Source organism: Sycon ciliatum, chromosome 3 (genome assembly GCF_964019385.1).
Source record: "Sycon ciliatum chromosome 3, ocSycCili1.1, whole genome shotgun sequence".
NCBI classification, from domain to species: domain Eukaryota; kingdom Metazoa; phylum Porifera; class Calcarea; order Leucosolenida; family Sycettidae; genus Sycon; species Sycon ciliatum.
In genome coordinates this window covers 24,929,193-24,947,092 of record NC_088645.1, presented here as the reverse complement: position 1 = coordinate 24,947,092, position 17,900 = coordinate 24,929,193, and the positions used below count along the sequence as shown (strand labels likewise).

General features: G+C 47.2%; 1 protein-coding gene across 1 annotated transcript; it reads left to right on the top strand.

The window, feature by feature from the left end:
- The first annotated feature begins 15,847 nt into the window (after positions 1 to 15,847).
- Positions 15,848 to 17,494, top strand: LOC135812948 (protein kinase C epsilon type-like). The gene has a single exon (XM_065326167.1). It carries the CDS (start codon positions 15,848 to 15,850, stop codon positions 16,904 to 16,906), a length of 1,059 nt encoding a protein of 352 aa, XP_065182239.1. The 3' UTR covers positions 16,907 to 17,494.
- The last annotated feature ends 406 nt before the right edge of the window (positions 17,495 to 17,900 follow it).

The window sequence follows — 17,900 nt, the reverse complement described above, 5'->3', positions numbered from 1 at the left end:
TCAGTAAGTGGGTGAGAACAAGGTGCAGAAAAAGGATTGACGGCATCAGGGTATCCGTCCTGGGATCCAACTGCAGTTACCCCTGCCCCCAGTGAAGGTAATACTTGCTACTAGTGTGGGTGGCTAAATCAGAGTGGATCTGATCTAAGCGTCACTAGCATCATTGATTACACAAGAGTTAATCTAGCCAGAAGCAGTCCACACGTGTACATACACATGTACACGTACAGGGTACATGTACATGACTGTAACCATGGTAAAAATGGTTACCTTTCATTTTACCTTTCATGGTATCTCAATTTTTTCACGTCGACATGACTTTATTGTGCCCGTAAAAGAGACCGTTACCCCGTAAAAAAATGGTAACACTGGTCTGTAGGTCTATCGCGGCGCTGCTATATTCATGAGGCTAGATTTCTTTGGCCAGCAGCAGCAGCAGCAGCACCAGCACTGTCGTCTGTACTACTTGACTGTAGACATGGTACTACAGTACAGTGCTGCTCATATCCATGAAATCCGATTCTGACTCCACCTCGAGCTGAAGTCAAATAAATAATTAATTTTCGCGACTGCATCAGTTCACATACGACCGACATGTACATGACAACATCATCGTGTAGATCTACATGCGACGGACCCCACGATAGGCGGTCAGCCTTTGGGTCATCCTAATGAAGTTGGAACAATCAACTTCATGACTAATATACATGTAAAGTTATTATTATTATTATTACATGATTTTACAATGCAAGTTTCACATGTCAGTGATGTCACTGCAGTCTGTAGACGTGTAGTGTAAGACTAGCGGCTCTACCATTGTCTACAGGCACAGACTAGGGCGCGGCTTGGCATTCGCTCGGCGTGACTCGCTTGATCTGATTTCATTGGGGCATGGGGGGCAGTTGTTGTTGTTGTTGTTGTTGTTTATTTTACTTCGCAGATTCTAACGGGCAAGTTGCCCAATAACAAGAAAGCGAAGGCAAAGAAAATAATACTAATAAAAGAAATAACCGGGGTCAGCAGAAAATGAATAATAGCTTTAAGAACTCAGATGGTGAGCCAAGGAACAAATTTCCATGTTACAAATAATCGCTTTTAAAAGTAAAAAGAAAAGAGCGGGTGGTACAGCAGACTTCCTATTCTGAATTCCCTGAACCAAGCAGAGACATTAGCTGGGTGCATGTCACTATTACACAGTAGCAAGAGAGCTACCTCGGTCGACATCAGTGGACGTGGACTACGAGTGGATGCGACAGCAACAGTGACTGGAATAATGGGTGATACGTTTCATGGAGCGAGCGTATGTGGGATGACTGACATCTTGAACACACTGCTTTGGGGGATGGTGCGGATGTCGCTGGGTAGTGCGTTCCACAGCTTGGGAGCGGCAACAGAGAACCTAGCCTGACCAGCGCGGCTTGCGGCGGGTGGTATGTGCGCTCCGATGTCCTTCTGCAAGCGGGTACGCCGATCTGGTGACCTTGAAATCAGTCCACAGAGCCGGTTCCCCGCAATGCCGTGGATGCATCGCCAGGTGAGCAATAGCGCCTTTTGCTTGTGCAGCTCTGAGATTCGGTAGAGTTCCACCCGTTGGAGCAGAGGTTGAGCAGAGTCGTATGGCCGAGCGCCAAAAACTGCGCGAACCGCTTTGTTCTCCAGCGTCTGGAGATCCGTTGCTTGCTGGGCAGTTAGACAGAACACGAAACAACTTGATGCGTAGGTCAGATCCGGCATCACCACGGACTTCAAGTAGGTGACTCGGGCCGCCAGGCTCAAGCATCTCCGAGTCCGCCAGAGGGCACCTACTTTGCGGGACACCTTTGCTGTAATGGTTTTCAGGTGTTGCTGAAAGTTCAGCCCCTCGTCAATGATGACGCCAAGGTACTTCGCGCTGGTGACTGTCGGCAGAGCTTGGCTGCGACAGAGGACTGTGACCCGGGGTCCAGCGTCTCTACCAGGAAAGACTGTGAGAACTTGACTCTTCTTCTCATTCAGAATCAGTCCTCGCTCTTCCAGCCATGCAGCCAAGGAGGAGACTGCGGTGGAGAGCGTACTGGCAACAGCCTGAGTCGAGTCAGCGCTACAATATACTGCGACGTCATCGGCGAACTGGATCGTGGCTGCGGATTGGGCTACTTGAGGAACATCTCTTGTGTACACGTTAAAGAGCAACGGGCCGAGCACCGATCCCTGGGGCACACCGCAGCTGCAAGAGGTGATTGTGCTGCTGCTGGCCCCGAAACAAACTCGCTGTGTCCGCTCACTGAGGTAGCTGATGAGCCAGCGAAGGGGTCTGCCTGTCACTCCTAAAGCAAACAGGTCCTGAATGAGACGCTCATGACTGACTTTGTCAAATGCCTTGGAGAGATCGAGAAAGCACACTCCCGATACCTGGCGTCGATCGCGGGCCTCCAGGAGCGTGTCCGTCAGGACAACCAATGCATCTTCTGTTGAGTAGCCATGCCGGTACGCAAACTGCGTGTCAGGCAGCGCATGAACACGGGAAAGCTGACCTTGTAACTGGTTTTGTACAATCCGCTCGAGGATTTTCGAAATAATGGGTAGTAGAGATACTGGTCTATAATTCCCAGGGGAAGCAGGATCTCCCGATTTGAAGAGGGGGCGAACCTCTGCTAGCTTGAAGGCCCGAGGTCCGGGAACGATACCCGATTTCAGGGACATGTTGAAAAGTTGGGTGAGGCTTGGTGCGATGATGTCGGCAGTGGCGAGCAGCAACGATCCTGGGACCCCGTCACTACCGGTTGCTTTTCTGGCGTCGACTTTACGGAGCAGTTCGTAAACGGAACCTGCATCAGTCCCTCGAAAATCCGAAAGGACTTCCCCTCTCAATGGCCCCTGAGGTTCTGCCAATATGGGAGGTCTATTGGTGTCGGTCACAACTTGATGGAACGTATTGCCGACCTCGGCAGTGACACTGACAGTGTCTAGCTCGCTCAATGAAATCCGATCACGTGAGTCAAATGTGTGCCATGTGCTGCACACGCATGCGCGCGGGTTCACAATGCGCAGGCGCCTACGCATAGGGCTGCACAGCGCGCTACAGAAGGCGTGGCATTTTGACTTCGGACTTTCTCTGTAGCATTTCCCTGAGCAGTACTACTGCTACTATACAGACTACATGTACGTCACCAATGTAAATGCCAACATTTTTTACACTAACAGTAACACTGCAAGTAGTAACTGAGGCTGTGAACATCTCTTGCACATGCCTGCATGCAGGAAATCAGCGCACCCTTCGCAAGGCGTGCAGACCTTCAGAAGAGTTCACTTGCGCGATACTGTAGCTTGTCGACGTGCGGTTTGCGATTGATTTTTGCTTTTATAGTACTGAACGCGAAGACTGCGTACTGCTGGTACTGTCCTCTTCAGCCTGTGTCGGCAGAGCCACCCGCAACCTTTCGCCTGTCACACCTCGCGTACATGTATGTAGGTGGAGCAAAAGAAGACACAGCGCCCTGAGCTCTACGCTGTCGACGTGCGGCGTGCGACCCGTGCCATACATTATTTGAATGCAATGGACGGGGAAAGCGAAACAATTTGCCGGGAGGGAGCGAAGGCAGCAGCCCCTTCGGCAAACACGGCAACGACGGAAGTGTTGACGGCTAGTCCACTGGATGCGATGGTCGGAAGACAGACAGACGTGTGCGCGGAGGGAACGAAGCAACCCTGTACTTCGGCAGGGAAAGGGACCGTGGAAGTGTCGACGAGCAATGTCGTGCCCGCGGCGGAGGGAACACGTAAATCAGCGTGCGCCGTAGCGTGCGCCGTATCGTGTGCCGTGGCGTGCGCCGAAGGATCAAAGCAATATGGACCTGCCAAACTTGTAGACGTAACAAAGAAGAATACGACGAAAGAAATGGCGGCGAGCGCGTCGCCAACACAGAAGGAGAGCTTTATGGACAGATACCACAAACGCTTTACTCGGCAAAATCCTTATTCTACATTCGCTCAGCGAACGAAGGCTACCCACCCATCTAGAAGGTCCGATGACATCATCGTCAAGAAAGCTGAGGATGAAGATTCAGGGGCCGAGTCGGGATGATGAGGCAGTGTCGGGATGAAGATGGTTTTCTGAACTAGAGCAAGGTTTGGGGATCTTGAAAAGTATTCAAGATCCACGAGCATGCTTTTTATGATGTTTGCCTAGAACGTCCAGAGACTTTGACCACATTCTCTTTCGCATGTCATCCTGGGAGATTGTCTGGTATTTCCCCTGTAATACTACTAGTACTAGTAGAGTAACTGGGCATTGGTCACATGTACATGTATGTGCATGTTGTTACACACCGATTACACAGCAATGAAGCAAACAAATGCATTTCCGCTGTTACTCAGAGTTTCGTGTGAAAACACTCATCAGACAGCATGTGAGCTACAATGTAGGCCCTGGCGGATAATGCCGGCAGAATTTCGAGCAGAATATGGGTTATTTTAGAAAAGGAGCAGAAAAGTGCAGAAGAAGGAGTAGATACTCTGCAGAACCAGCTACGAAGTGCGGAGAGGGCTGCTGGCGTCTATTTACGGCTCCATTGTGTTCACAAGCAGGTGGGAATCCAGCGGAATACGAGCAGAATGGGGCAGAATACCGGCAGAATACGAGCAGAATGTCGAGCAGAAAACGCTACTTTTCCGAGCATTATCCGCCAGGGCCTAAATTGTGAGCAGCCTGAGGAACTACTTAGCCAGCTGTCTATGTGCATGTTGTTGGTCGGCAGCTAATACCATGTACATGTACACATTGTGGAAAATGTACATTCCGCGCATGCTACTGATTGTTAGGGACCGGCGGATTCTGCTCGAAAAGGTGGCAGATTCTGCTCGCAAAGCAGTGAAATTGGCAGAACCATACAAACCTTATGGCGGGCAATTCCTCGAATTCTGCTCCATTTTTTTTATCCACATACCAAACATGCATGAAACTTACCAGAAAAAGTACAAAATTCTGCCAATTTTTCTGCCGGCAGAATCCGCCGGACCCTACAGTGATTGTTGTGTTATTAATCTCCAGCAGTTCTTCTAATTCTCCTTCAATATGGCAGATTATACTTCGAAGTATTCATCGGTTCGAGGGAAAGGGTGCAAACGGGAAAAGTCTGAAGAAAAAAATTGACTTTCAGTTTCACCACCAGGGACTTTTGAGTTTCGTTTTTTTTTTGTAGCTGTGCAAACCAAGGATTCGTAAAATGCCATGGTTTTTCACGACTCCCTGTTGCGAATGATACCAAGCGTGATGAGGAGTCAGAGGATTCGGTTACAGTAGCTAGTCCTATTGCGATTAATTGTACTAGCAGGGGAAGCACCATAAAAAAAATTCACGGTTCGCGTGAGACTCGGCTGGAAGCCCAGTTTTCCGCATCCGTCATGGGAACGCCACCACCCTCTAGAATCAAAGGCGCAGGGAAGCACCATAAAAATAATATTGATCTGGTTTCCATGAGTATGAGTGAAGATAGTCAGTAGGCGAGTGTTAGTGACGTTCTACTTCAAGAAGGTGCTTGCTCACTGGCTGCTCCAAACGTTGGACAGCGCGCTTCCCGCACACTGACTGACACTTGACTGAATCAAGGACTAGTCCACCGCCGTCTGGATCACACGAGAAGAATGCTGGGCCATCCACTCGTACTCGGCAAACCAGTTACCTACGAGAAAGCACCACTCCCTGCTCAATACAGAGTGTTCGGGGCTTATAGTACTCAGTTATTACAGAGTGTTCGGGGCTTATAGTACTCAGTTTAACTAACTACTTATACCATGTATACTAGTTATACAATGTACTATTGTGCTCGCTCTCCAAGTACAAATCACCATGGATACAAACTCACAGAGACGCTCAGTTCCCAGCTCGACAAACACCTCGGGAGCGCCTAGCTGGCACAGTGCTAGTGGCAGCAGGCCAGCAGCGAGCGTGAGATATGTAGTACAGTGTCGCGCCTGGAGTTGTGAATGCTGACGCTGACTCGCTGAGGGTCGTTGCCATTCACAACGGTCAGCTCTGCAGCCGTGCAGGGCTGCCGCATGCACATTATCGGATCATCTAGTCGCACGCCCGATACGAATGCTACACTGCACGCTATGCGCTACATGTATACACCAAAAGCCGGCGTACTAATCTAGACTAAAGCGGAGTAAAGGCTAAGCTAAGCATTGCCTCCTACTAGTGCCCCCGTACCAATACTACTAGTGGCGTTTGTTAGGTTGCCAGCTTGCAGCTGCACGTAGACCTACATGTGTGCATGTCTCACAGAGCTTTCAAAAGATAGTGGTACTGCCTACTGCTAGTACTGGTATACAATCATGTACATTGTATACAGCTGCATTGTATTTGCGATACTCCAAAACAGTCAAAAGACTTAAGTCTGAGCTGCGGAGGGTCCTTGTACTACCAATTGTACTGATTGTACTGATCGGCACTGACGCAATGATTCATTTTGTGAAAGCAAGCGATAAAATAATAATGGAACCCTATGCATGCACTTGTACTTGCACCGATGTTGGTCGATGGCTTACGTCAGTACGTGGCCTACAGTCAGCACCCGCACATATCTGAGCACAGTCAAATGGACTCAAGCCAAGTAGTTAGTTAGTTAGTCTCCCCCGATACTGCGATAGTTCAAGCAGGCGTATAACTAAAAAGAGCCTGACTCAACTGTGTCACTTCTATTTCCCGTTTAGTTGGTGTTGTGGTAGAAATGGCCGGTGAAATTACTTTCTCCTGAGTATTCACTCTAGCGTGTAAGCAGCACCCACTCCCAAGGTACTTGTTGGAGTCGAGGTCCGAGTGAAAGACAGTCTCTGGTACGTAGACCCCAGCAAGACTAAAACTACAGAAGCAGTGAAAAGAAGAGATAGCGCCCTGCGTACGGCACGCCAAATAATCCAATGCCCTTGGTACGTTTGGTTATCAACACAGCAAGCGAGGACTAACCGCTAGAAGGAGAACGAAGCAAACTGGTCAGGATTGAAGCCGCCGACCTCTTAGACAATACAGTGGCGACTGTTGCTTGACACCCGAGGTAAGAATCATGGACGGAAATTTCAATGGCGTCTGTTTCCGCTTTCAGAAGGCGGCTGATTTCCTGCGTGCAGAGCGGATATATCGATCTAGCAATCCTGACACCATCAGAGCAGCACGAATACAGGACGAGAAGGATCCAGGCGACAATATCGACACGACCAAAAGCCGATTGATAGTAACTGTCACGTCCAAGGGCGGGAGCGGGCCGGATGCCGTTAAAACAGTACTGAAGCTACACAAAGCTAGACCCATGGCCCATCCAAATGATAGTCATAAGCAAAAACTTTACATGGAACTTCTCGTTCATATGTTTATCCATAAATGTGAGGCGGACATTCGAAAGGACAATATGGACCGCCTCATCGCATGGTGTAAGCCATCATGGTACAAGTTCAACATGTGCCAGGGCTTCGAGTTGGAATACTTTCCGGAGGGGACGCTCCGGAATCTGCCCAGTGACTCAGTGGACAACAACGAGAGACTAAGTTTGCTACGCGATGCTGCTCGTGGTCTTCACTTCCTCAACTGCATACGCATCATTCACTGGGATGTGAAGCCATCCAATATCTGTGTCTTCATGCGGGAGGACGGCACGAGAACCACTAAGCTGATCGACTTTGGGTCTGCTAAGTTTAAAGGCCAGCTGGTAGATCGGCGACGAGCGTCCGGGGATACGTTATGCTATCGGCCGCCTGAACTCTTTCCGCGTCATGGAGACTCACACGATGACAACATGGCCCTGGTAAGTCCGCTAGCCGATTCATGGCGATTTGGAATGTGTGTTTTGGAGGTGATGACCGGAATACGTCTGCCATTATGGAAACGAGCCAAAGGCGATGATCCAACCTACGAGGAGTTCCTGAAGGTCAATCCCATCCTGTTAGCGGACAAAGGAGAATTCAAAGCCGGTAACACTCTTCAGTTTCCTGGACTGGATACTTCAAAACAACTGGAATGCGCTTTGAAGCTGTTGAGTAACTTGTTGCGACCCAACCCAACTGAACGTTACGACATGGAGCAGGTCATCAAGGACATCGAATTGCACCTTGATGGAAAGCCTCCTCGCGCGGATTCGTCTGGCAAAGCTGAGGCGTCTAGTTCCGAGGCATATGCTGGTTCCCCTCCAGGTGTTGAATCGACGCTTGTTGATGGCTGTGCTGAGAACTACAAAGAACATACGGCCAGTTCTCCTGATGCTGAAAATCCAGTCGAGGGGTGCAAAGCTGGCGAGGAATGATTCTTCTCCGGACGTGTTTAAATTACACCACCGATGCAAGCATTCGATGTATATGTATGTGGATTGCTCTTATTGGACTCAATTCTATCTCACGACCACCAACCATTAGGCGCTTCACCTGTTGCTAGATATTCAAGGTGTAAGCGGCCGTCAGTGCGGCTGAAGGGAGTTCCCCCGGGAGCGGAGACGAACATAAATTTTACTCACTTTTATTGCCTACTTCCCTCCAGCCAAGAGGAATATCTGAATGCCGGCTGTCCACTCGGCAAACTGGCAAGAAAGCACCACTTCCACTTTCAGGTCGCAAAGGTTTTATTCTATATTTCTATACTCAGGCATTCCAATTTTGTCGCCGGTTTTTTCGCCTCATACTGATTATCCCCGCAGACGAGTATACATGGCTGATTTCTTCACCAAAACTTGATTTCCAATACATAATATCTCAAAATTTTCTAACGGAGCAACTTCAATTTTAGAACAAAGTTGAAACAGTATTTACCTGTACGTCCGTGAGACGAAGAGAAGTTGTATTTCTCAAGAGAAGTTGTATTTCTCGCCGGCCGAGCGCAGCGAGATAGGCGAGAAATGATTTCTCGCAAAATATTTTCAGTTGCAAATATGGAATCTGGTGTGTTCTTTATTGTCGCTTCTCTTCCTGACTTCTTCAGTCAGTTTTGAGTCTCGCCAGTGTCCCTGCCCTCCCACCCTTCATTTCTGTGCATATTATCATTGCTTTTCATCATTGTTTGCCGTGATGTGCTTGCCATGCCTACATGATGCCTAATCGCCATTGGGGATATACACCCGGTTTTTTCCCTCACAAATGCGTCCGTCTGCGCGAGGGTTTTTTCCCGGCTGGCTCGGTCCAGGAAAATTAATCTGACGGTCCCAAGTGGTTCTGCATCATGGCCTATTTCTGCTATCCACTGGCACGCCTATTCTATCTGAGACACTCTGTTTTCAGTCCTTGCTTCCATACCTCACTCGTTATCCGGTTCACATCTGGCTGCGCCAACTACCCTTCACTTTGTGTGTTGTCGCTATTGCTGTCTACTTCCTCCGTGTCATTAAAATTGTCGCTTCCCAGAGCGATTTTTCGAAAATTATTTTGTCCACTCGAAGGGCACAGAAATCAGCTAGAAATTGAGGCAGAGCATTGTCGACGGGCCAAGCTTTAGTTTGTGACCCCGGCTTCCCTGCACTTGCAGCTAAGGTCAACGTCTTCATCAGAGTTTGAGGCAGACCCTTCAGCACTCAACAATACGCTGCACAAGATGCGCGTTCAAATTCAGGTCAAGAAACTTCGTTTTCAGGCGATCCATGCCTCCAGGTGCCAGGCGATGAAGGCAAGCTAGCATTTTTCAAGTACACTGTAACGACCTTCCAGCGGGACAGGGTAAGCAGTTCCGCACCTTCTTTCCTTGGCAAGCGCTTCGCTGATTTTGTTGGTGTTTTCAGACCTGCTACCTTCGCAGCCACATGCGCCTAAAGTAGCGCATTTTAGGAATTTGAGACCACTTTGTTCTTGCCATCGCCAACTTCAGCAATTCGTATTCAGGAGAGATACCAGGATTCTTATACCCGAGCTTGCAGTCTTGAAAAATGCCCATGCGAACGATGTGGGACGGCACGAACTCCAGAAAACGAAATGCGCTCTGGGGCGGAATAGTGCGGAGCGCGATGAATTTGCTTGGTGCGGAAAAGAGCTCCGACAAAGTTCGAGACCACCACGGCTTCAGTGACAAGTAGACATTGCGCAGGAAGGGTCACACCAGTGTTCGAACACAGAAAACAATGATTCGGATAGTCTGACTAAGACGAGCCAAGTCACAAATATTGCGATGCGCGAAGCGACAATTTTAATGACGCGGAGGAAGAAGTATGTCTCTGTGTATGCCTGTATATGTGGAGCGAGAACATGAATTGTATCACACTATAATGTATCACACTATAATAAATTTGAAACTCGGATGTTGAGCCATAAATAAATGTAGAAAAGAAAGGGACATTATGTATACGAGTTAAGAGTAATTCTCTATCACTGTAACTGGATTACTATTATACAGTCAGAAAGTGCAATAACTAAGCACAAAACTCGAATGTCTCAGTACTCACTACTCTGTCAGTTTTGTGCCTAGTTATTGCACTTTCTGACTGTATATAGTATCCAGTTACAGTGATGGAGAGTTACTCTTAACTCGTATACATATGTCTCTTTCTTTTCTACTATAATAAATAGTTAAATTGTAGAAGAGATTGAGAGCATTTATGCGTCCTGGTGGTATCCTTAGTTATAGAGATCCACATTATTTTCTTTGTCATGTGGGTTGATGGGCACATCCACATCCGTCATGATTTCAAAGTTTTTTTCCCTATCTCTGCTCCTTTCCCCTCCCCCACTCTGTCTCTCTTCCTTCCCTTGTCAATGTGGCAATTCCTTTGTCGCCACTGATTTCTGGTTACCGCCATTTCTGTATGTTTTCTGGCCAATGACCAGATTGTCTTGTTCAGCTACTTGTTCATCATTCCAGTACTTTGAAGTAGTACATGTGTGAATTACAAGTATAAATAATTATTATCTACATGTACATGCAGTAATGGACTCGGATGGAGACTGGAGAGCCAAGGATTAATACTTGTAGTTTCTTGGTCCTTTTTTTCTTTACTATAAATACATGTACATGTCTACGAATGAGCAGCACAGCAGCACACCACCCAACTTGGGTGGGTCAATGAGTCTGAAGCTACCGGATCGCAAACACACTCAAGACTGGTTAGGTGGGAGTACAAAATATGCTGTGGAACGGGTTTATTCACAAAGCCAAATGCGTGAAACTATGATGTAATACTGAGAAACTTTGGCCGATCTCGAAATGAAACGTTTGGCCGTCATTAAACTTTGGCCGACACTCCCGACAGGGGTTTTCAAAAAAGCAATCGATCAGTATTTGTTGCTCTTAAATGCATCCATGGCTCTCATTTAACTCCATGACAAACTCTGGCCTGCGATTTAATTTGGCCGGTTGGTACCAAGCAGTACTAGTAACCAAAGCAAGATGCAAAACCTGTACAATGTACATGTACATGTTTACCCTACTCCCTTGCACATTATCAGTATGAAAGGTAGCAAAAAACACCACAAAAATAAACCATAAGATAGCAATGAAAAAATAATATCAATTATGCACTCATAACCATGTATAAAACAATTGGAATGAAACAATTGGAATTGTTTGAATTTGAAACTCGAGTATTGAGCCAATAATAGAAGTAGAAAGGAAAAAGGACATAATGCAAACGAGTTAAGAGTAACTCTCCACCACTGTAACTAGATACTATATACAGTCAGAAAGTGCAACAACTAGGCACAAAACTGACAGAGTACTGAGACATTCGACGTCCTGACACCTACATGTAGCTTCAACACATCTCCGTAGCGCTAACCGACAGCCTTCCAACTTGGAAGGTTCAAGGTTATGGAAACACCAAAGAGGGGAAGGCAAGCGCAACGAAAACGAGCACAAGCTACAGTCCCTACGGAACAAAGAATGTCGATTGTTACTGGACGATGACGAGACCAGTAGGCCATTTGACAAAGCGGTCTAACTACAATTCGAAGCAGCACAGCAGCACACCACCCAACTTGGGTGGGTCAAAAATATCAAAGATAAGTTAAGAGACCATCGCAAAAGTTCGCAGAAGCCCCCGAAACGAAGACCGTTAGTTTCGGGCCTGACCCCCCTCCCTCCCCCCTCAAACGAAACGACAGTCACAATATGGGCTTCATTATTTCACTTGGATGCTCACACATAATAATTATAAGTATCTATTATTGCACGATTAAAGAGGTCAATATATGAAATATAGAACGAGTAAAAGACCGAGGTCCCCCGAGGTCTTTTACGAGGTCTATATTTCATATATTGACCGATTATGAGGGCAATAATAGATTTATCACGACATAGCATACCTAAAACTGTTTTTGCTTTGCTATAGGAAGAAAGGAATACTATTGTAATAGTATAATAGTATGTACATGTACATGCCGTTTACATTGGACATTACTTCTGTGTAAACCGAAGTTTTCAGTTGTCTCTTGTAGTATGTTCCCCAAGTTCTTTGACTGAGAATCTGACAGTTTGGGTTCAAATTCCAGCATTTGGCTTCAGATTTTTCTTCTTTCAGTTTTGATTTTTTTCTAAGTTGAGGAAAAAGTTCTAAGTCCTCGGGCTAAGTGGTCAATAATAAGTGGTCAATATAAGCGGTCAATATATGCTGATATTTGACCGCTTAGAGATCACAAGTTTCTGTGGAGGTCAATAATAAGAGAGTGATAATAACAAGAGTACATGAAAACCAGAGTGTGCAGCTCGGATGGGTTGCTGTCACGGCGAAATTCCGTGATTACATCATTTTAGTGATGTAGTGCGTACAAGCAGGATTCAAGCAGGTCTCTTTCTGCACAACTGCAGCTCAGTTGTACGCACTACGCCATTTCCCGCCTCAGATCTGGGCCAAATATGATGTAATCACGGAATTTCGCCGTGACAGACACCAAGAGTACATAACCCCCCAGAGTGTGCAACTCCCACATACCCTGTTGTCCCGACAGAATTTCAAGTTGACGTCATTATTTATGACGCAATGCTCCTTGCAGCAGTGATTTACAACATGTGTACGGGTGTCAACGCATCACACGTTTTTCTTTGCAATAATTTGTACAGGATCGATCGGCTTCGGTCAACCACAGGTTCCGGATTCGTCTGATAATCCGTGTACAGTGCGCATTGCATCATCAAAATGACGTCAACTTGAAATTCTGTCGGGACAGCACCCATAGTGGAGTTGCACACTCTGGGGGGTTATGTACTCTTGCAGACACCCATAGCAGAAAAGGCCCCAAGCTGCACACTCTGGTTTTCATGTACTCTTGATAATAATTATACTACACAGCAGGGGTTCATAACCCTATGAGTATGAACCCCTGCTAGTACTAGTACTAGCAAGAGTCCATAAACCACGCGTTTTATGGACTCTTGGTACTAGACTACACACAGTGTACAGGCAGCCAGCTACGCGACACGCGCAGTTGCATGAATATCGAATGGACTACGCGTCCTGACAAGCGATCTACGCCGGCTGTGATGGCATGCTAATCAGCTCCTACATGTCGTCAATACTTTTTTTGAATAGAAGCCCGGTTTGCGATTTTCGACACCGATTCCCTAACCCCCCCCCCCCCCCCCCAAACGTATGCTCTTCGTTTCAGGGGCTTCTGCGAACTTTTGCGATGGTCCCTAAGAAGGGGGAAGCTTTGCGAACAATCGACATTCTTTGCGCATGGCGCTGCTTTCCGCACGTGGGTTGGATTTCTTTGGTCACAACTGTACTAACCCTACCGTGGACACAGCCAATTCTCTGACCTGGCTCGCAACTACAATGTACATACTAATATTATTGCACATGTACATGACATTGTAATGGCCTGTGAAAGACTCTCTAATCAAGGGGAAATAGGCATAATGAACATGACTGTATTTCAATAACCTAGGAGGAGACACTGTTCGTAAAATAGCAATGAATAAAACTAAATGTGCACTCATAACAGTCACGAGAAAGCGTTCGGGAATATTTTCATTTTATAACAAAATAATAATTTATCTTGTGAGCTGCCTTTGGAGTGAATAACTTGTCAGCGCCTTCTAGGTTCAGCCTGGTCCCATAGCTCAGTGGTTAGCGCATTGTTCATCACAAGCAAGGTCCCGCGTTCGAGTCCTGGTGGGGCTGGCGTTTTTTTCTCTTTTCAGGCAGTTTACTAACTACTTCCCCGATCGATCCTTTGAATTTGAAGTTCTCCCAATTAGGCCAATCCTTTCAAAAATAATTTATTATTATTGTTTTATACATGTACATGTACATGGTTATGACTAATATGAGTGCACATTTAGTGTTATTCATTTTTGCAACACTACTGCAAAACTACTGTAATGGCACTATTATTCGTTTACTGCGGTACTCCCGAGTCCCGATCCTAGGCCCTGCCTGTGAGAGATTCAGCATTCTCAATCCCATCCCACGGCAAATCTACGTGGCATTACGTGCGCTTTGCCGATCGTGGGCAAGGCAGCATTCTAAGTGTCGTAGTTGCCCACGGATTACATAATCACTGATCTACGTACTTGAGACGAAGCCATGATCCACTCGTACTTCAAAGTACATGTGATAATGCGTTTTAAAGTCGGTGAATCCGCCCTTGTAATAATGAGTAAACTGGCGCTATAGCTAGGTGCTACACACTCCATGCGTGATATATTTGCTTCGATCTAGACTTGAATAGAGCCTGCAGAGCCGTAGCCACATGCAGGCGAAGATGCTCGCTGCACAGCGCCCGGCAAGGCATTCACTCGCCCGACTGGATTTACTTGAGCGGTACTATGAAGAAAGTGCCATGTAGTTTTGCAGTTGTGTTTGTTAGCACTCGATAACAAAAAAACATTGTTATCTTTAGCGTCGATATATCGAACACTGAGATTGTCGTAGAAGTTTGAAGTTCAGAACAGAGAGGGAGCAGAGTCGTAGCAAAGGATAGGAAGCATTCAGCAGATCTCTCATGCTATCTGCTGTCGACGTGTGATTCGTGACTTTCATATTTGCCGTAGACTAAGGTAAGAGTGCTTGCTGCTGTTCGGTGTTTGTCGGCATAGCCAGGTACAGGTATAGCCGACGAGTGATACCTTGCTTTCTCAGCAGATCTACATGGTCTGGGTGACTCTGCAATCTTGTCACCTCAGCAAGGCCAAACGCAGCGCAAATCGACGCCGTCCTGCCCTGCCGACGCGCCTGAATTGCGACCCGTATTTAAAAGACGCAGGCAGTATTATTTGAACGCGATGGATAGGACACATGAAGACGTCAGCCCGGAAGGTGCGAAGACACCGGCCGCGACAGCCAAGAATTCAACAGAAGGCATGGCAACTTGTGCAGCACTGACGGAGGAGAACCTCATGCATGAACGCGCCACTACCGTCTTGGACAACTACTTTTCGAAATTCATGCCGGGTTTGGAGCTAGCGGAGCCTACTAGTACTAGTACTAGTACTAGTACTACTAGTACTAGTACTAGAACTAGAACTGTCACTCACCACTCGAGAAAGCCTGACAGCAGGCAAACAGCAGCCAGAGACCATGCTGTAACCATGGAAACTGACCACGGCGAGGACCTTGTTGAAGGCATGGCAACTTGTGCAGCACTGACGAGGGAGCTGGAGGAGAACCGCATGCATGAACGCTTCACTACAGTCTGGGACAACTTTTCGAAATTCATGTCGGATTTGGAGCTAGCGGAGCCTACTACTACTACTAGTACTTGTACTACTAGAAGAACTGTCACTGACCGCTCGAGAAAGCCTGACGGCATACAAACAGCAGCAGCCAGAGACGCGCGTGCTGTAACCATGGAAACTGACCATGGCGAGGAGCGCCATACTCACAGGACACTCGCAGTCAAAGGCTCAAGCTGGCCGCAAGCTGTTGAAACTCAAATGCAGCGACACCGAATCTATTCACATATTGGAATGGCCGTGCACCAACGAGAGGAGACACAGCGAACGGACACAAGAGAACGGGCAGACGCTGGCTCCCCGTTGGCTGAAGGCCGCATCAACGACTTCGATATTCTGAAAAAACTCGGTGAAGGCAGCTTTGGCAAAGTTATGCTTGCCCAGATGAGGGAAACTAATGAACTATATGCAATCAAGGTGATTCCGAAGGATGGAGTGGAAACTGAAGAGGAAATTTCGATCGAGAAGCGGGTCCTGACCATTGCCGGAAAACACAGGTTTTGCTCAAAGCTGTATGACAGTTTCGAGACCGCCAGCAGCGTGTATTTCGTCATGGACTATATCAACGGTGGCGATGTCCTGTCTCACATCGAGTCGGGGCATCGCTTTAACAAAGTCGAAGTCCGGTACTACTCTGCGGAAATTGTGTGCGCTCTGATTTATCTGCACAATGCTGGTGTTGTCTACCGTGATCTCAAACCGGAAAATGTCTTGTTCTGCGGCGACGGACACATTAAAATTATCGACTTTGGTATGTGCAAGGAGAACATTACCAATGGTGCCAGAGCATCTTCGTTCTGTGGTACAACACACTACATGGCTCCGGAGATACTTGACCTAGTGGAGTACACTGTATCGGTAGACTGGTGGTCTCTCGGAGTTCTGATGTACGAAATGGCGACCGGTGATTTGCCGTTCGACGGCGAGAACGATCCTGACGTATTCAGGAGCATCATGCACAAGCAGTTACGCTACCCTGTCTGGTTGTGCTCGGATACCAAAAGCGTCTTAAGCGGCTTCCTGACCCGACCAGTACACAAACGCCTTGGATGTACGCCAGCCGGTGCCATTGCAATCAAATCGCATCAATTCTTCAGTGGAATCAACTGGGAGAAGCTGGAGAAGGGTGAAATTCAACCTCCATTTATGCCGCACGATAAGTCCAAACAAGACAAAAGAAGTTTCCTTGCGGACTTTGCTGAGGAGTTCACAGGAGACAGTCTTCAGGACCGCAGCTCATTTCCATTTTTCAGTCGAACTGAGTTTCAACTGACGGGCCTTTACATGCAGTAGAGATATGCTGAACGGAACAGTCGTGTTTTAAATACTGGCAACAGCATCACGTGACTCTGCTAAATAATAGAACGCGTTGCTACCATGTGCCCTAGGCTGAGCCTCATTATTCGTATCAATGCATTTCCATCTGGAGTCTTGAGTCTTGGTAGTGTGTCCATACCGCTTGGATGAGACGCATACACTGGACAGTGTGGTGCTGAACGATGCCGCTTTGAATCATGTCAAGGACCTGTTCGCTTTCTCTCTCCCTCTCTCCGTCCCTCCCCCCCCCCCTCTCTCTCTCTCTCTCTCTCTCTCTCTCTCTCTCTCTCTCTCTCTCTCTCTCTCTCTCTCTCTCTCTCTCTCTCTCTCTCTCTCTCTCTCTCTCTCTCTCCCTCTCTCTCTCTCTGTGTGTATGTGTGTGTGTGTGTGTGTACAATGACTGCCCTGTTCCACATTGCTATGTACACCTCGCAAACTCATGCTTTCATACTTTGCTCTCTACCTCTATCGTATTATACCAGGTAATGACGCACACAAACGATCCTGCGCTTTAAAGCGAGTTTTCCCATTTTTGTATTTTTTGCAGGTTAATAATATTATTGTTCTCACACGTCCATGGAGCTATGAAGCCGAGACCTCTGGTCGGCTGAGCTGAATCATTTAATGGGCCCCGCCACCACACTCCCTTATTCACCCCAGTGTCTGGAGATACGTGGATTTTGTAGAAAAAAAGATGCATGTCTCTCTTCATGTTCATAACACTCTCTTCACAGTGCCCGGTGTTTCCACCGAGTGCGCTCGATTATTCACGCGAATCGATTCATGAATCCATTCATAAATCGATTCGCGCTATTCACATCACCCCATGTGAATAGGGTGAATGGATTCCGAATCGATTCGTGGGTCACGACATGAAAATCGAACGACTTGAATGCATGCAAATGGATTCATGAATCGATTCAAGTGCATAATCGAACGCAACGACTGAGTCTTGAGATGTTGCAATAGA